We start from the raw sequence: 20,689 nt of genomic DNA on the forward strand, positions 1-20,689 counted from the left end.
ACTTTCCATGAATTTCTAGTCATTTGCAAGGAATTTAGTCCTACAATCACTTAAAACCACAACAGTCTCAATTCAGTAATTAAAGTTGTCCAGTCCCAAGTGTTAATCAGAACCCTGAAAGCTTTACCATATTAAAGATTCTGTCTTCCATGTAATGGGGTCTTCAGATAGGATATATGCTTTGTAGGGAGTGGATGCTGTAGGCTTCTTTCGTTTCTTTCCTATTTGCTAGTTGGTTATTGATCCAGGTTTGCAGCTTAAGAAAGAAGTAAAAAAAGGAGAACAAAGTTCTTATTGGCTTGGGACTGGCTTATTTTTGGATCTCTCAATCTGACATGTAATAATAATGATAATAATAACAAAACAAAGATAACAGCTGCCACATAATGCTGATTATGTATAAAACAGTTCTAAACACTTTACTTGTATTAATTCCTTTAATCTTCATAACTGAGACAAAGAGAGATTAAGCAACTTGCCCAGGTTCACCTTGCTAGTACATGGTGGATCTGGGATTTTAACCCAGGCAGTTTGGCTGCAGGCTCCTTCTCTCCTGAGCACTGTTGTGGGTCTTAGGGAGTTTCCCTTTCAGGGCCTCTCTATCCTATAATGTGAGGGAGGCATTTATTTAGCCCCAAGTTTTCAGCAGTCTACCCACACAAACGATTCTCATGACAGGCATCCTAGTGGCTCCAGGATTGGATTTTCGGCCTTGGCAAACTCTTAAAGAGCAGGCTGGTCCAGATGAAGCCCCCTCTCCTGAGGCAGTACCCATTTTCCATGTTATCTCACTCATTAAACTTTTCAGGTAGGAGTTAGATCTCAATATACTAGCTTCCCAAATCCAAGAAAGTTATGTCAAGCTCTCGGTGTAGGCACCTTGAAGCCTCTTTCACTAATCTTAGGTGAAAAGCAAGACCCCTATAAGTCAGAAAATGTGTTTTCTAATAAGTAAATAATAACAAATATGTTAGTTTTTGACAATTAATACTTTAAATATAATTTTCCATTACATTTAGGAAGTATGAATAACAGTCCATTTACACACACATTTTTCAAATGTCAGTTTCGTTCTGTCATTCAAAGAGCCACTTAATTTTTCCCTTTAGGTATCATGTTTTAGTATCTGTTTCTTCTCTGTCCAATACCTGAGAAGTTCTGAAAAGATAAGGAAGGGATCTTATGTACTCTCCCAAATACTAAACTCAGGAGCCTTTCATTTTTTTTATAGGATTGGCACTGGCTCTCTCATTTGTCCCACACCTCACTGTCCACATACTGTGAAGTAGAGATAAATGAGGAGAAAGGCTGAATTTAGCTCTCTGTGTAACAGAATCATTCTTTCCCCTTAATTCTAAGTTTCTGAGGTCCAGAATCAAAGGGTTTCCTGACCAAGTTGGAGAATACCTTAATTCAACACTATCAGATTGTGTGTGGTACACCTCTAGCTGGAAGGCCCTCTACTCATCCTTTCTCCTTCTTAAAGTGTTACTGGAATACTGAAGTGTCCCCCTTATAAAGCCCTTCTCAATGTACCTAGTACGAGTTCTGCAGTCCTGCCTTTGGTCTCAGTTCCTCTGCACAACTTTCCATGACCCTTTCTTACCCCATATTCCTGACACCAGAATAGGTGAGATGGGTCTTTTTGATTCACCTATGTCATGTGCTATTTATACTGTATCAGTAACATTGTTTGTTTGTCTTTTTCCTGAGACTGAAAACTTCTTTAGACAGAGGTAAATTGATATATCTAATTTCTAATATTGATTTCTCAATGAATGTTTGTTGACCAATTAAACGAATGAATGAGTGGTCCTAGTATTTAACTCCCTTAGGAATTTAAATTTTTATATCTGTCTATACACCTAATAAGGTACCTTCCTTGTAATACATGTTTGATGAATACATGGATAGATAAATCAGTGAATCAGTATGTGTATAGTACTATCGTGCAAAACTTCTCAACCCAGAAAAAAAAACAATGATTACAAGAATCATTTTTCTGTGAACAGAATGACATTTTATTTGGATGAATCATTTCTCACTCTGCCATATACAAACCTGTTCTGAGGATTAAATGACTAATATGTGTACACAGGCACTTTGTAAACTTCAAAGAAATAGAATACCTTTAGTTTTCTTTTTCAAGTGTTCGTCACTGTTTGAATTCTTTGTAGTTACATATTTACATAATCCATCTGAGGTGTAATTGGTCTGGGATATTTGTCTCATTTGGTCAGAATATTCTGGAATGAAATACGTCAAGATGTTAAAATCGGAAAGACAATGAGGGAAGATGACAGACTTGGAGACAATCAACCCATCTAAACAGCATAGTATTTTTAAAAACAAAACCCACTGATGGTTTAAAAAAAAAAGTTATGTCTCTTAAGAGAACATGTTTTTCAGGTTTAGCACTGCAGATCCCTGAGTCCTGATCAAGTCACATAACAATCTACAGGTATAAATATGCAAGGTAGATGGATGAGCAGAAGGAGAGGGGAAAGCTCTGTCTTTAGGGTGACTTGTTACCAACTTTTATCTTAAACTGTTGCTTTGAGAGCTGGGCTGGCCCCTGAGGGCATTCTAATGTTCGCTCTTGATTTTGGCTCAAGAATTAATGTAAAGGCAGAGTGTCTTTTTCCCTAGTATTCATTCTGGTTCTAGCTGGCCTCCTAGAAGCTGGGGATCGTCCAATTAGGTGGTGCCCTCAAACTCTCCCATCATCATGTCCACGTTCAATGTTAGACAAGATACTCAAGAAGGAGAATGAAAATTCCTAGGTAAAAAGAGTGTTTTTAACCCCTTTCCTTCAGCTCTGTGGCAGTTTCCTTGACCCATGTGAGAGCTCATCTTCTTTAGAAGTAGAGCAAAGAGGTAGGTAAAACCTGAGGTTGGGGCTTTCAGTCACCCCACTTGTGTGGGAAGCTCTTGTGTGACCTTCTGATCCAGCAGTTCTGAACCTTTGTTACCACTCAAACTCACAGTGCAATAACTGTGTCCTATGGAAACAGCAGATAAGAGCGACTGGGGTTCTCAACTGGAGAGTCTACCCCTTCGGAGCAGGGAACATTTTAAATCCTTGGGAGAAATATGAGGTTTGGAAAAGATCCATGGGTAAATTTGCCATCGCCTCTCCATGGAATCATGGTTCTGAAAAAACCTTTTCATTTATACATGAGAAAAGTACGAATTAGTTTCCCAAAGTCCCACAGATGGAGTAATGGGAACACTTCTGATTCCAAGATCCTAACTTCTATTCCAGTCTTTTTTTTCTGTCACAGACTATTGATTAAAAAATAATTCATGTTCACATAGCCTCTGTCTTTAGTAGGCCTTATCATGTGTCTGCCTCTGTGTAACCATATTGTTAATCTGCTTGATCAAGATACTAACTAGAATGTCTTAATATCCAAAACTCAGGTAATAATGGAGTAAGAGACAGACTGACACAGGTTGCCATCTTTATTTACTCCATGCGATGCAGCCATAGAAGCTCAAACCTTCCTTATTTATGCTTCCATCACATTTTATCAGTACTTAGATACCTCTGCCCAAGTACAGTTCACTTACTTTTTGAACTTTTGCCTCTTAACCCTGTGCTCCATCAAGATACACACTCCCTAGATATAAAACAAGCTCGTTACCACTATTACTAACAATTATGAATTATTACAAAGGAGAGGTTCATCATCACCACTAATGCTGTTTAGTGTAAATGCTCATCATTAGAAATAACAACTAGCATCTTAATAATGCTTTCAACTTTCGAAAAAAAGCTTAACCTCACATACAGATTAATTATATTTATTGATCTGGCTTAAGCTATCAGAAAAGGAAAATAAACTTTTCCTGTTACTATTTGTCTTCTCACTAGTAATATCCTTGCAAATTGTTATAGTGATCTGTTCCTGTTCACTGAGGTGAATCGATATCTATCATTTGATGCACTCCTATGAATTAGACAAGACACTAATACTTTTTGCAGATGTTACTACCAAGTCTCGGGGCATCTCATGGCAGCAAACATGTGGTTGAGCTTAGTTTGAAACTTTGGTTGTCTGATATGAGTTCAGTTCACCTTTTATATAACCTGTTGGTACTGTATGTCATATTTTGATTTGAACAAAAAAACTTAGCATGGAGATTGATGAACTAAGTGTGTTTTTGTGGTAACTTTATCAATAATCACACAAACATCACTTCAGAGTTTAGTGATGCCTTCAAAATAGATCACCTAAGTAAAGGTTGCTCTAGAAAGCTTATAAATCACAAAAAAATCATTCTTAGCACAAGTACTTCAATAAAATTAAATATTTTATTCCAGTTAAGTTAGAAATATTAGATCATTGATAAGATGAAATCATATTAGTTGGTGACACTTCTTAAGCCCCATTAAACAGAAATTGAAAAATAGCGGGGGAGTATCTCATAGAGGGAGCACGCATGGACAACAGAGTCAGATTCTTGCTGCATTCCCCGCTGTGCTGCTTGCTTGCAGGGTAATATTTAGGCGAATTGCTCGCCCTCTCTGAGCTTCTGTTTTCTGTCCTGTAGAATAGCATAATACTGATATCCATATCTGTTGTGGTGACTAATGGTGATACAATGGATCCAGAACCATCTCTAGCATATTTAGTAGCTCAACAAATCATGGCTGTGGTGTTTATGATTATTATTAACATTAGTACATCTATATTATAATTGAAGATACCATAAAATAAATAAAAGATAAAAGATGTTTTTATGAAAATCCCCTCCTCCCCTTTTAGCACTAATCAGTCCTTGTTAGTACAGGGATGGAGCAATGTTGTTCAAAGGGAAGCATTTCACTCTCTCTAAAAGGCCAATTAGAAGCGAATTTATAGGAGTTACAACAAAAGGATAGGCTAGGTAGAGATAAATTTCTAATATAAAAAGAAGTGCCTTGCAGATTGTTAGAATGTCACATCTCTGTGCTTTTTGTTTCATTTCTTTGCACCTCAGTTTCTGATGTGACAAGAAAGGCTTTTAAGATCTGTCCTGTTCAACTTTACATTCTGGGGTTCTATGAAATGCTGTAGAGAGATATCTAAGCTCACAGTATGGAATGGGAGACAAGTAAGCAAGACTTTCTATACCTTGACTTACATGATCTCACGGGAGTATGTCGTGTCAGTTTTATCTGGAAGCCTGGAGGAGAGGAGACCAGTTCTACCTCTAGGTTAGGAAGGTTCTCAAATGATTACCGCTGGGGCCTAAGAAGCCAGCTGCTGAGGGAGCCTGGCGCCAAAAACCTAATCCTTAGAATAATAGAAAAACAAAGCGTAATTTCTTATGCCTTGATAAGAGTAGAAATTACCTGGTTTTCTACAGCACTGCACCACAAAATCATTCTCAGAGGCTTCTCCTATACTTCTAAATATGGTAATAAACATACTGATAAACATGTCAGCTAGGCTATTCTGCTACATGTAATATACAGAACATAACATCACTTTTACTCATTTGCAGCAAAACCAAGGCAAGTGCCCAGCCCAGAACTGTTCAGTGGAAGCCCCTGCTTGGATGCCTGTGCACCACTGTACTGTAAGTGTGGTTATTTGATTATTCCAACATTGGCCCAAATGAAGGAGAATCATTTTTATATTTTGGAACAACCTTTGTGGAATGCACTAGAATGTTCTCAGAAATTCTAGAGTAGAGCAAACCTTCTGAACAGAGAAAGAATGTCTTTTCAGAAAGCTCTGCATTATGTAAGAAATACCTGTGACTCCATGCATTAGCTTTTGGAGTCAGGATGACTTGCAATGAATTTATCTAAATGGGTTATTGATGCTTTAGATTTGAATAGTCATTAAAATGAATATATTTGCACATGTATTTTTTCTCAGTAGCTGCATATTCAGCGATACTTGATTTTAGAAAGGTCTTAGAGAAGGGTGCTTTCTCTTCTGTCCTTGTTGTGTTGACTGTTTAATAGTGATAAGCACACAGATTTGCAATTTTCAAGTCTTTCTAGCATACTAATAGTCTCTGCGTTTGTGTAAAATCTTCTGTTAGAGAATTTTCAAGTGCCTTAGAGACAGGTATTAATGTCATTGTTCCTGTGTTACCAGTGGGAGACTTACATGCAAAGGGAGTGAGGATAATGCATCAATTGTAAAGCTGGGCATAGACTCACATACCCTAAGTCTCTTTTCATGAGCTCATTCTAATATTCTGTGCTCTAAGTAAGTGAATAAAGTGGCTGGTTTGTGTGATACTCTCTTAATACATACATTGCCTAATAGAAATAACAGTAATTCCTCTCTGGCAACTGTGTGTCATCACTGACAGCTGGCTTGTCATGAAATAATTTGTGTGTGATGCATAAAGAAGTGCAAAAGTCACTTTTTGGAAGTTCCTCTCATTGATCCACCTTGCAGGCAATGTGAAGTAGTATGTGGAGCTTCTCACGCATCATCTATTGGTGAGGTACCAGATGCTGAAAGGTGCAGCTGAACTATCATCAAATGATTTGTGACTATAGTAGGCCTGGTGGAGCCTACTTTTCACTCAGATTTGTAAGAGAATGAAGCCTCTTTCTTGTTTTTTGTTTGTTTGTTTATCTGTGGGAGGATGTGAAGATGGGATCACCTGTAACAAAGGAGGGATATGCTGCTTAATTTTGGAGGCATTCTAGCAGTGCACAGGCAGCCCAGACCTGCTGGAGACTCAGAGAATAGAAATGTCATACTTTTGTGAGCAGATGGTCAGAGGGGAGTGCATGCTTAGGGACTCTGCTGACAGCAGAAAAAGGATGTGTTTTTAAGAATTCTGTTTCTTCATTAAGCACTCCTTTTATTGTATCCCTGATGATATTATCTCACAATTACTGATTTGGATGTCTGTGTCTCCAAGGAGACCCTGTGTTCTACATCCTAATATGCCTGTACCTAGCTAAATCCATGCTACGTGATAGGAGCCCTGTGAGTGTAGGTTTGATGAATGAATCTTCAACCTGTTGATTTTCTTTTTAGTAAGGTTTTAAAAATTATTTTACAACTCTCATGTTTCTTGATAAAGAGGAATAATTATACTATTTTACCTTCTTAAGTAGATGGTTTCCATTTCTTACCCTCAAGGGTCCTTTTTATGCTCTTTCCTTTACAGTACTGGTGAATGTGTGTTCTGAGGAATTTTGTTCAAACTAGACAGAATTTAGTAGTCTGATTTAGCTCTGTCAGGTACTATGCCAGTTGTTTGGAGATACCAAGATAAATAAAATAGTGTTCCTATTTTATCAACCACATGTAGTTCTGATGCTACACTGTACTGATAATTTCAGACAAAAATGTTTGACATTTTAGTTACTTTGTGAATCTTACCGTAAGTAAATCCATTATTAGAATTCTGCCTTTTGGATTATTAAAAATAATTCATCCTTCATTTCTACCTTGGATTTGGACCATTTAGGGTCCAGAAATCCAAGATTAGGTCTTCCTGTGGTAGGACATTAAGGACTAAATACATGACTGCATAAGACTCTTCCTGAAGGTCAAAAGTCAGAAATGCCAACATTGAAGTCTGATTCTCAGTTCTGTGATCAGGTGAGAGCATCAGATATTTCTTCTTCTGCTGTGGAATTACAAGCTGCTGGTTTCATAGATTTCCTTTGCTATTTACTTAAAAATAATTATATCTCCCATGGGGCAGACACTTTCTGGAGGAGTACACAACCAATAATAATTGTGCTTTTTTCTGTGCGTAAGTAACCCCATCCACCAAGGTAGGCTCTCTGTGGCTGTGTCTGGGTTATGTGAGTCTGTCTCTGGCCATGCCTGACTGATCCAGGGGTAACTATCTGATCTCAGCAGGGCAAGGTGGATTCTCTCTTCTGGGAATTCAAGATCTGTACTAGAGAGATATCAAACTGGTAGTCATCAGTATTGAATCATATGAATGACAATAGTTTGGAAAGAATTCTGGGAACTTGGGTGGCTGAAATCCCTGGAGCTGCCTTATACCTGAGGTTTTGCTTACTCAAATCTTCTTTGATTTTATAGAAAGATCCCAATTACCTGCTGATAATCACTAAGTTATTTTTTCCCTCAAATTAATCTAGATATTGCTGTTTTATTTTGCTTGGGGGAGTTTAATGTTCTTTGTCTTATTTGCAACCATTAAAGAGAAAAAACCCTACCTTAACTAATCCCCTAGTCAGCAACATGAATAAAGCTCCCACCAGAGCTAGTGTAATGGGCAGTAGTATCAGGCAGAAAGGGACATTCACAGCACTGAGATTCAATCATTTATAATAGTCTGTTCATTCCAAATATATGATTATATATAACACTTGAGACATAGAAATTGATCAAATAATAACCTGATAATAACTTAATCTACATTATAGAATAGGGAATATGGCTAGTTAATTATATAGTTAGCATAAGCCTCTTTAAATAACAAAAAACTATGTATGATATGTACAGTCATTCTGGTATTAATTTCCATTTTCTCATCTCTCAGGAAATAGAGAATATCTTAGCCTCATGTGTTTAAGAGAATGTCTTGTCTGTCTCAAATCCTTTGTGGACTGAAGCAAGTTATAAATAAATTAATACATACATTCATTCATAATAAATGAATCTTTCTGTTATCTTGGTGCCTTTTTCAAGTTGAGTTGATTCTTTCCTACATTCCTCTCCCCACTCTCCTATTCTTATGCCTTGGTATTTGCTTTGGAATGATTGTATTCTTATAATTGGGCTTTATTACTTTTTTCGAAAGAAGTCTTGGTCTTTGTGTGTGCATTTGCCCGAGGTTCACATTAAGTGCCGAGCTTTTGTCATTGGTTTTCCTAAGAAGGCTTCTTTCTCTAAATTGCTTTGCAAATGCCTGTCACCAGCTACATATTGCCTTGAAAATGACTTCTATTACTATTCGTTCTGTGTCTTTCTAGATGCTCTATTTTGGCACTCTACACTTTTGTAATGATGGGACCAAGAGGTATTTTTAAAGTCTTTTTCTTTTAGCCAGAACTATAATGTAGAAATTGGGGTTCAAGATGAATAGCAATTTTGCCCTCAGTAATTATACAGAAACGTGGACATATTTATGCTTTCTGAATAGCTATAAATGAAATATCTTAGTGAAAAGTGTGACCATTTTATTATTTATTTATCTCTCCATGTGTGGCTACATTAAGCACTACATGCCCTTCCTCACCTCTAAACTTTAAATTTAACTGGGCTGTATGTTACTGGTCTGCATGACATGCATATGTACACAATGGTTACCTGAACCACTACCACTTGTAAACACCTACAAGTTCTGAGATGCAGGTGAAGGCAGGCAGATCTCTTGTGAAGTAGGCTAACAATTAGTCGCGGTGTTTGGAAATAAAGAACCTTATAGTCGTGACCAGCCGTAGGAGGCTTGAGTGGCTGCTGTATTTCAGGGAATGTCGCTGGTCCACTCAGTATGGCTGTGGCCTGTGCATGGATTTGATCCCTTTGAGGAATGTCCCAAAACACTATACTTAGTTATTGGGCATTGGTTAGAAATGGCTGTGATGTGTGATTTTATTGATTAGACATACAATACATACCTAACCATGATTTGTCTACAATAAATGCTTTGTTTCTCTGCATGTTTTCATACCCCTTGGTGGTCAGAAATTGAAACAATGCAATGAGAGGAGTTTCTAAAAGCTAAGCTGAAAATAAAGTCACTGCTATTATGGAGCTTGTCATGAATATTGTTATAACTGTATAACTCTATTGTTATATAATATTCACCCATAAATAGGTGAAATATTTTTAAAATCATGTATGCATTTTCAAGTGAGAACACTGCACTCTGCATACATCAACGCTTGTTTACTCATTCAAGAAGCATTTACTGAGCACATTTAATAAGTTGTAATTGACCTTCGGATTCCACACGGTAGATCAGGAAACAATACATGTAGATAATCACTGTACTGGGTAATACATGCTATAAAATGGTATGTTATAAAATGGTATACATTTTTTTCTATATAAAAAGCTATGAATTTTCAGAATGGAGATTTGCCTGAAGACAGATTTTGGAAGACAGAAGGTGCAGTGTTTGGTAATGGTTAAGTATACAAGCTTTAGAACTGAGTCAGATTTGTGTTGAAGTATAAACTCTGCCACTTACTAGTCATATGATCTTGTTCAGTTTACTTAATTTCCTGGAGTTTATGTTTGCAACAAGGTATTTTGAGATTTACATGAGATACTGCATAGCAACCATTAACATAGCACCCGGCACAAAGTAATTGCTGGATAAATGGTAAGAGAAAAGAATGAAAAAAGATAGTCACTCCAGAAGGAAGTGAATGGTCCAGGGGGAATTGGTGAGGAGGAGCATCAAATACGGGCAGTAACTCTTATTAATTTAGGGCTATTTACTTAGATTTCTTTAGGAGAGCCCTTTCTTTAAAAGGGATTTAGGCTGGGACAGGAAAAGTTTCCAGGAGCTAATATACAGTCTTTAAGACTTTGAAAGCAGAAATCTTGAAGCTATTGAAAAGAAACATATCACTCTGACATGTAGGAACTGGTGACATAGGAATGTCGTATGAATAGGAGATGTTTGTATTCTGAATAACTAAGGCCATCTTCAAGGAGTGAACATTTTAACATTTCCCTACCATGTCGTTCTAGATTATGAAAGAAATTTTTCTCTTTTATGGGAAATCAATAAAAACAGGCCTTCCTCAAAGAAACCAGAGGAGATGTTCTTTTAAAGTGTTAATTGCTTCAGAATGTTCTCCCAGACTCCCTCACTGTTACCCACTGTTGGGATCACTCACTCTAATTGAAACCAGTTAATACAATGTACATAAGCTGTTCCATAATAGTCTAAAGGCTCCCCCACCTTTTTTTTTATAGCTCCTCCTCCACTCTTTTTCCCTCCACAATTCATTGTGTGACCTCATTTTTGTATACAGCCCACATAAATGCCCAGACCAGGGCATTTAAAAACATCCAGCCTAGTCATAAAATAAATAATGTCGTGTCTGCTTTCTGGGTGTTTCCAGAATTCATATGAACACAACACCCACTGGGCTAACTGAGCTTCTGGAAATTACACCCAGGATGGCTTTGATAAGTATTGTCTTTCCAAAGTCTGGGTACAATTTTTAATTTTTTAGGGCAATGTTTTCAAACCCTCAGTAGTTCTCTCTTAGAATGAAAAATCAGAACATTATTAGATGATTACAGTTTTAGAGAAATTATGGAAAATTGCAGAGTGCAGGGCCTTAAGTTGGTCTGCACTGGCATTAGAGTGTATCTGGCCATATGGACGGCAACTATGGGGTTACAGAAAAGAATCCAGAGGAGAAATTATCTTAGAAAAATCACAATATAAAGAAACACAAGCTCTGTGGAATGGCTCTGACTCCATTTTGCCATAGTCAACTAAGTCAAATACTTAAAATCAATGAAAGTAAGTATCTGGAAGATTAGATTGACACAATGGATACATTTCTTTTCTCTTGCTCTTCTGGCCTTTACCTCATGGTACTTCGGACTTAATGCAGGTTTCTTCTCTAGGTTCGAAAGAGTCTGTTGGAATCTTCAGTACTCATGTTAGATAATTTTGTTACAGTGATCTTTGAAACATGCCCTGAAAGGGAGCCCATACTATTAATGATGGTTATTGGTTCATGAGAGAGATGAAAAAGCATTTCTGGGGAGCACACCTTAAAAACCACACAGAGTATAAAACAGAAGAAATGTAAACATGTACCCAGCAGGCCCTAGGCAAAGAAGTGAAGGTTGTAAGTCCTGAGGCTGCCTGCAAGATCTGAGAAACTAAATGAAGGCATGATAGGTAACCATCTGGGAACAAAAGGCAGGCCCACAGTAAAACTGAAGTCAACAAATTTATTATATTATTCAGTACCCCCAGCTTTCTCTTTCTGTACCTATTAATATTTTCCTAGAATTCCCTCTTTATCCACCTTGACCGATTTGGGGGCCTCATCACTCACTTATGACTTCCTGCCTTCTCTTTTTTGTCGTGTAGTCAAAAATCTGATAGAACACAGAATTAATGTAAATAGTTACAACGTTCTGCCTATGGGCATTGGGAATTTTTCTTTTTCTTTTCATTTTGGTTGTTATTTTCCAGTGATGTTCTTTTTTTTTTTCACATTTACTGACATGTAATTCACATACAATATAGTTTATTCATTTTAAGTGCACAGTTCAGTGATCAATGAAGTATATTCACAGAGTTGTGCCACTGTTACTACTACCAATTTTAGATCATGCTCATGACCTTAAAGAAACCCCACACTCCCCATTCCCTTTCCTGCCAGGCCTTAGCAAACACTAATCTACTTTCTGTTTCTATGGATTTGCTTATTCTAGACATTTCCTATAAATGGAGTTATGCAACATGTGGCCTTTTGTGACTGGTTGCTTTCACTTAGCACAATGTTTTCAAGGTTCATCCATGTTGTAGCATGCATCTGTTTTCCATTACTTTATCTTGATGAATAATAATATTCCATTGTATGGATATACCACATTTATTTATACAGACATCATTTAATAGACATCTAGGTTGTTTGAACCTGTTTTGATACTATGAATAATGATACATGAGTATTCACATATAAATATTTGCATGGACTATATATTTTTAATTCCCTTAGATGTATATTTAGGAGTGGGTTATATGGTAGCTGTTTAACTTTTTGAAGAACTTCCAGAATGTTTTGTAAGCAGTTGTACTATTTTATATTCCCACCAGCAATGTATGAAGATTTTAATTTCCCCTTGTTATTATCTGTCTTCTTTATTACAGTCATCCTAGTGTGTGAGTCTGAAGTGGTTTCTCATTGTGGTTTTGGTTTGCATTTACCTGCTTATTATTAATGTTGAGCATCTTCTCTTGTGCTTATTGACTATTCATTTTCTTCTTTAAAGAAAGATCTATTTAAATTCTTCACCTATTTTTTTTTCTGGGTCATTTAATTTCTGATTTGTAAGAGTTCTTCATATGTTCTTGATACTAATCTTTTATTAGATATGTGATTTGCAAATATTTTGTGCTATTTTGTGGATTGTATTTTTACTTTCTGATAGTGTCATTTGAAGCACAAAATTAAAAATTTTGATGATATACAATTCATCTTTTTCTTTAGTCATTTGTGCTTTTGGTATCATATAAGAGAAGGCTTTGCATAACAATGTTACAATTTATTCCTGTATTTTCTTCTAAGAGTTTTATAATTTTAGCTCTGATGTTTAATTCCATGATCCATTTTGAGTTAATTTTTGTGTGTAGTGTATGTGGACATCCAATTGTTCCAGCACTATCTGTTGAAAAGCATATTCTTTCCTCATTGAATTTTTTTTGTACACTGGTTGAAAATCAATTGACTATAAATGTAAGGTTTATTTACAGACTTTCAATTCTATTCCATTGCTACGTGTGGCCATCCTTATCCCTGCACCACACTATCTTGAGTACTGTGGCTTTGTAGTAAGTTTGAGATGAAGGAGTGTGTACCCTCAGCCCTGTTCTTTTTCAAGGTTTTGGCTATTCTCAGTCCCTTATATTTTTATGTGAATTTTAAGGTCAGTTTGTCAATTTCCACCAAGAGCCAGCTGGGAATTTGATAGAGACTGCACTGAATCTGTAGGTCAATTTGGGGAATATTGCCACCTTAACAATATTAAATCTTCTGATACTGTGAAAGTCTTTCCATTTATTTAGGTCTTCTTCAATTTCTTTCTACAATATTTTGTTGTTTCCAGAGTATACGAGGTTTTGCATTTCTTTTGTTAACTTTATTCCCAAGCATTTTATTATGTAATGCTTTTATATATGGGGTTGTTTTCTTAATTTCATTTTCTAAATGGTCATTGCTAGTGTATGGAAATACTATAAATTTTTGCTTACTGATTTTATACCCTACAGCTTTGCTGCTACCTTGCTGAACCTATTAGTTCTAAACACTTTTCAGTGAATTCCTTAGGATTTTCTATATATAAGATCATATCATCTGCAAAGAGAGATAGTTTTACTTATTCCTTTCCAATCTAGATGCTTTTTATATTATTTTCTTGCCCAGTTGCCTTGCCTAGAATATTCAGTACAATATTGGATAGAATTGGCATGAACATTCTTGTCTTGTTCTTGACTTTACAGGAAAGTACTCAATGTTTCATCATTAATTATGATGATGATGTTATTAGTAGGTTTTGTATAAATTATTTTTATGAAGTTGAGGAAGTTACCTTCTATTCCTAGTTTGGTGAGTATTCTTATCATGGAAGGGAGATTTTTGTTTGTTTTAATATTTCTTTCTAACGCTTAAAATTTTCATCTGCTGAAAAAATGCTTTGGTCTTCTAAATGAGACACTAAGCAGAACTTTAGTACGATTTGTGAAAGTACAATACAGTCACTCATAACCCATACCTGACTTTGCCAAAGGATAGTTCTCTTGTCTGACAGGTGAGAAAACTGAAGCCCAGAGAAGTGAAATATGTTTTTTTTTGCATCACACAACTAGCATGTAGGGGAGCCAGAAGAGTTCTTTGGTACCCATGCTGGTCCTGTTTCTGATAGAATTTGTCACCTCTCCTGAGCAAATTGATGCTCTTGAGTTTGCTGGGGAAATAATGAATTCAGAAGAGACTATTTCTTTCATTAGTGTGCCTGTGTCATAGAAGGCACTACCTGGTTTCTATGGATTGCAATGTTGAGCAACATTGAATTGTTGGACACCCATCTTGACAGCCACTATAGCACTTTTGAAGATCTTCCTTCATTGCACCGTGAGGTTTTCTAATGTTATCTGATTTATTTAGAGAAGAAGGCTATATAGATAACCATTGTGCAAAGAGTTATCAATTTATTTAGAAATTTAGTTGTATCCTTGCACTCAGAGCTAAAGGAATTTTGATGATGAATTTCCTTTAAGAGGGTTGCCAGGCTCTAGTTCCCACTTCTTGATTTCATTATTTGATGCAGGAATTGAATATGAAGTGCTCTCTCAGAGATCATTCCATGACAAAGCTAAGCTGCAACATTATTTTCACAGGTTTACAGAATGATGCTAGTATAGAATATGTTGATTCAACAATTTATAAATTATTGAGAATACCAAATTCTATCCTGTGGAGTTTCCAATGCAAGGGTGTTGTCTCTGTGTCCAGAAAAATCTCTGGATGAATTGAGTATTTGTTCTCTCTGACATCAAGTTAAATTTAAGCTATATTTACTAAACAGTATTTTACTTATTTAGTATCCAGCAACCTCAGTTATGTAGTATAAATACATACTGCATTTATACTGAGAATATAATACTGAGAATCATCTATAAATAAACAAAAATGGTCTTGAAGTAGACTAAAGCAATATTTCAGGCTCACAACTGATTTACAGAGTACCTCCCTATTCTATGACCTTTCTGTGTAAACTTCTAAATATTTTTTACATTTAGAATATGAGAGAAATAGAAATATTTCTAAGTATTTGGACATGAGAGACTCATGATACCTTATTTCTTAGCCCACTTAGATACATTTGTAATAATCATGCCTACTTATTGCCTAACCCATTAGAAGATCCAGATGATTAGAGCAGGTGAATGGGAATTCAGAAGAGGACATTACTGAATTCTGTCTGGTATATTAGCAGCCATGGGAAGTGGCAGCCAACAGTGAAGAAAGAAACAAATGCTAAAAGCAAATATAGACCCTTAAAGTCTGAGTTAATTCAGTGGTGGGTCATTGTCATTGGTATATTATAACTTGGTATTTTAACCAATGTTCATAAATATTGGCCATGAGTCAGCACATAAAAAACTAAAATTATACCCAAAGATTTTTTTGGAGAAGAATTACCTTTATGACTTCTATATGTGGCTGCTAAAAAATTACAGACTAAAAAAAAAAATTCCAGATACAAAAACATATGATGCTTCAAAAGCTAAACTTTAATTAATTCTTGGATAGATTCATGTTTGTGAATACCTCTTTCTTTGATGGTTTTGATGGGTGAGCAGGTAGCTGGCATGATTCAGTTTGTACAAACTCTCAGGGTAGTGGGTTCCTTTCTTCTCCAGCTTCAGTAACTCAGATATTGGCTTGAGTTTGGGTGGGGGGTGGAGCAAAGGTGAAGTTGAGGGAGGAAGAAAGACTGACAGCCAAATAGGGAGCTCTGATGATATGTGGAGGGAGATTTGCCTTGGGTATTGGCATGTATTGTCATTATTTGGGATTTTCAGTATAGATGGACATTCTTCCTACTGAACTTTTCACTATCATTTAAGAAGGGGGTGCTGCTTAGTAGTAGGGGCATGAATTTTAGAGTCAAGTGGAATTTGAGATCTTTCTCTCACTAGCCATACCAACTTGAGTTAAACATTTCAGTATCTCTTTGTCTCACTTTTCTCACTTGTGAAGTAAGAACAATAATAGATACCTACCTTGTAAGGTTATTTTCAGAATTAAAGGCAATGTGTGCAGTATGCCTAAATCAGTGCCTGGCACACAGGAGGTTCTCAATACATGTTGATTTTGTTATTATTATGACATTATTATTGCGAGCACTGGAGAACACTGAAAATGCTTACAGTTTAACATCTGCATTTGCCCCACATAGGCACTTGAGCAGTGAAGCTCTGACAGCTTGGCCTACTTTCAATTTGCCTCAGATAGTATAAGATGTAATTGAAAGGTATGGAGTCTGAATGTTTAAATGAGTTAATTTTCTTTTAAAAATCATAAAGTCTGGTTACAATTATCGAAATTGGAAAAAGAAGAACAAATGAGGCCTAGGGTCAGCAGAAGGAGGGACATAATAAAGATCAGAGAAGAAATAAATGAAATTGAGAAGAATAAAACAATAGCAAAAATCAATGAAACCAAGAGCTGGTTCTTCGAGAAAATAAACAAAATAGATAAGCCTCTAGCCAGACTTATTAAGAGGAAAAAACAGTCAACACAAATCAACAGAATCAGAAATGAGAAAGGAAATATCACGATGGACCCAACAGAAATACAAAGAATTATTAGAGAGTACTATGAAAACCTGTATGCTAACAAGCTGGGAAACCTAGGAGAAATGGACAACTTCCTAGAAAAATACAACCTTCCAAGACTGACCCATAAAGAAACAGAAAATCTGAACAGACCAATTGCCAGCAATGAAATTGAAGCGTTAATCAAAAAACTACCATAGAACAAAACCCCCGAGCTGGATGGATTTACCTCGGAATTTTATCAGACATACAGACAAAACATAATACCCATTCTCCTTAAAGTTTTCCAAAAAATAGAAGAGGGGGGAATACTCCCAAACTCATTCAATGAAGCCAACATCACCCTAATACCAAAACCAGGCAAAGACCCCACCAAAAAAGAAAACTATAGACTAATATCCCTGATGAACGTAGATGCAAAAAAACTCAACAAAATATTAGCAAACCGAATTCAAAAATACATCAAAAGGATAGTACACCATGACCAAATGGGATTCATCCCAGGGATGCAAGGATGGTACAGCATTAGAAAGTCCATCAACATCATCCACCACATCAACAAAAAGAAAGACAAAAACCACATGATCATCTCCATAGATGCTGAAAAAGCATTTGACAACATTCAACATCCATTCATGATAAAAACTCTCAACAAAATGGGTATAGAGAGCAAGTAAATCAACATAATAAAGGCCATATATGATAAAACCACAGCCAACATCACACTGAACAGCGAGAAGCTGAAAGCTTTTCCTCTGTGATTGGGAATGAGACAGGGATGCCCACTCTCCCCCACTGTTATTCAACATAGTACTGGAGGTGCTAGCCACGGCAATTAGACAAAACAAAGAAATACAAAGAATTCAGATTGGTAAAGAAGAAGTTAAACTGTCACTATTTGCAGATGACATGATATTGTACATAAAAAACCCTTAAGACTCCACTCCAAAACTACTAGAGCCAATATTGGAATTCAGCAAAGTTGCAGGATACAAAATTAACACACAGAAATCTGTGGCTTTCCTATACACTAACAATAAACTAATAGAAAGAGAAATCAGGCAGACAATTCCATTCACAATAGCATCAAAAAGAATAAAATTCCTAGGAATAAACCTAACCAAGGAAGTGAAAGACCTATACCCTGAAAACGATAAGACACTCTTAAGAGAAATTAAAGAGGTCACTAACAAATGGAAACTCATCCCATGCTCTTGGCTAGGAAGAATTAATATTGTCAAAATGGCCATCATGCGCAAAGCAATATACAGATTCGATGCAATTCCTATCAAATTACCAACAGCTTTCTTCAATGAACTGGAACAAATAGTCAAAAATTCATATGGAAACACCAAAAACCCCAAATAGCTAAAGCAATCCTGAGAAGGAAGAATAAAGTGGGGGAATCTCACTCCCCAACTTCAAGCTCTACTACAAAGCCACAGTAATCAAGACAATATGGTACTGGCACAAGAACAGAGCCATAGACCAATGCAACAGAATAGAGACTCCAAACATTAACCCAAACATATATGGTCAACTAATATTCCATAAAGGGGCCATGGACATACAATGGGGAAATGACAGTCTCTTCAACAGATGGTGCTGGCAAAACTGGACAGCTACATGTAAGAGAATGAAACTGGATCACTGTCTAACCCCATACAAAAAAGTAAATTCGAAATGGATCAAAGACTTGAATGTAAGTCATGAAACCATAAAACTCTCAGAAAAAAACAGGCAAAAATCTCTTAGACATAAACATGAGTGACCTCTTCTTGAACATATCTCCCCGGGCAAGGGAAACAAATGCAAAAATGAACAAATGGGACTATATCAAGCTGAAAAGCTTCTGTACTGCAAAGGACACCATCAATAGAACAAAAAGGTATCCTATAGTATGGGAGAATATATTCAAAAATGACAGATCTGATAAAGGCTTGACATCCAAAATATATAAAGAGCTCACACACCTCAACAAACAAAAAGCAAATAATCCAATTAAGAAATGGGCAGAGGAGCTGAATAGATGGTTCTCTAAAGAAGAAATTCAGATGGCCAACAGACACATGAAAAGATGCTCCACATCATTTGTCATCATAGAAATGCAAATTAAAACCACAGTGAGATATCATCTCACACCAGTAAGGATGGCTACCATCCAAAAGACAAACAACAACAAATGTTGGCGAGGTTGTGGAGAAAGGGGAACCCTCCTACACTGCTGGTGGGAATGTAAATTAGTTCAACCATTATGGAAAGTAGTATGGAGGTTCCTCAAAATGCTCAAAATAGAAATACCATTTGACCCAGGAATTCCACTTCTAGGAATTTACCCTAAGAATGCAGCACTCCAGTTTGAAAAAGACAGGTGCACCCCTATGTTTATTGCTGCACTATTTACAATAGCTAAGAAATGGAAGCAACCTAAGTGTTCATCAGTAGATGAATGGATAAAGAAGATGTGGTACATATACACAATGGAATATTATGCAGCCCTAAGAAAAAAAAACAAATCCTACCATTCGCAACAACATGGATGGAGCTAGAGGGTATTATGCTCAGTGAAATAAGCCAGGCGGAGAAAGACAAGTACCAAATGATCTCACTCATATGTGGAGTATAAGAACAAAAGAAAACTGAAGGAACAAAACAGCAGCAGAAGCACAGAACCCAAGAATGGACTAATAGTTACCAAAAGGAAAGGGACTGGGGAGGACGGGTGGGAAGGGAGGGATAAGGGTGGGAAGAAAAGAAAGGGGGCATTACGATTAGCATGTATAGTGTTGGGGGGGGCACGGGGAGGGCTGTGCAACACAGAGAGGACAAGTAGTGATTCTATAGTGTCTTACTATGTTGAAGGATAGTGACTGTGAACTTGGTGACAAGTAGTGATTTTACAGCATCTTACTATGTTGACGGACAATGACTGTGAACGGGAATGTGGGGGGGACTTGGTGAGGCGGGAGCCTAGTAAACAATGTCCTTCATGTAATTGTAGATTAATGATATCAAAATAAAAAAAAATCATAAAGTCTGATTTTCTTTTTCTGACAGGGATTGCTCTTACAATCTGTATATCTTTGAAAATCATTTCCGAAGTCAGAGCCATGACTGTATTTGCTCTGGATACTTGAATTCCTGAGAAGTGTTGTGGGAGAATGGGTTCCAGCTCCGAGTGGCAAGAGCACCTCTGCGAGCCTGGGATTGCCTTGGTTACAGAGTGCTGGCTCCTGTGCGATTGTGATGAGATCTCCCTTCCTTTTCTAGAAGTAAAGTAAATGCATGTCTTTAAGAACTCACCTGCGTGCCTCTCCCTGGTTATGCTATTATTCCTTTTTATTTGGCGTTCTTAGATCGCTGTGAAACAAACACAGACATCAAGTGCTCTTGATCTGAATGCGGTGGCTGTTCATATAGCGGTTACAGATATAAGTCGTGATGGACGACTGTTCCAAGTGAATTACTCTATCTTGAAAACCTCATACAGCACACCTGCTCCTTAAAGGAACTTTTCCTACAGCAGTATTCAGGCAATGGGTATGTTGTACGACTTTGGCATTTAAATCAAGGCCATACAACATCTGAGCAGGAGTGTACTCTGAGTAATAATGACTATAGGCATTTCAAATGGTTAGGCTTTGTACTTTTGTTTTTGTACATTACAAATTATTTATGACAAATTGAG

At 36.7% G+C, this 20,689-nt stretch overlaps 1 protein-coding gene across 5 annotated transcripts in view; it reads left to right on the plus strand.

Moving 5' to 3' along the window:
* Positions 1–20,689, plus strand: part of DLG2 (discs large MAGUK scaffold protein 2) — a 1,871,010-nt gene that overhangs the window by 456,855 nt on the left and 1,393,466 nt on the right. For all 5 annotated transcript variants that reach the window (XM_073215942.1, XM_037010570.2, XM_037010571.2 and 2 more), the window contains one exon: positions 5,494–5,568. In XM_073215942.1, coding sequence (XP_073072043.1) covers positions 5,494–5,568 — 75 coding nt within the window. The remainder of the gene's footprint in view (positions 1–5,493; positions 5,569–20,689) is intronic.

Source organism: Manis javanica, chromosome 11, assembly GCF_040802235.1.
Source record: "Manis javanica isolate MJ-LG chromosome 11, MJ_LKY, whole genome shotgun sequence".
NCBI classification, from domain to species: domain Eukaryota; kingdom Metazoa; phylum Chordata; class Mammalia; order Pholidota; family Manidae; genus Manis; species Manis javanica.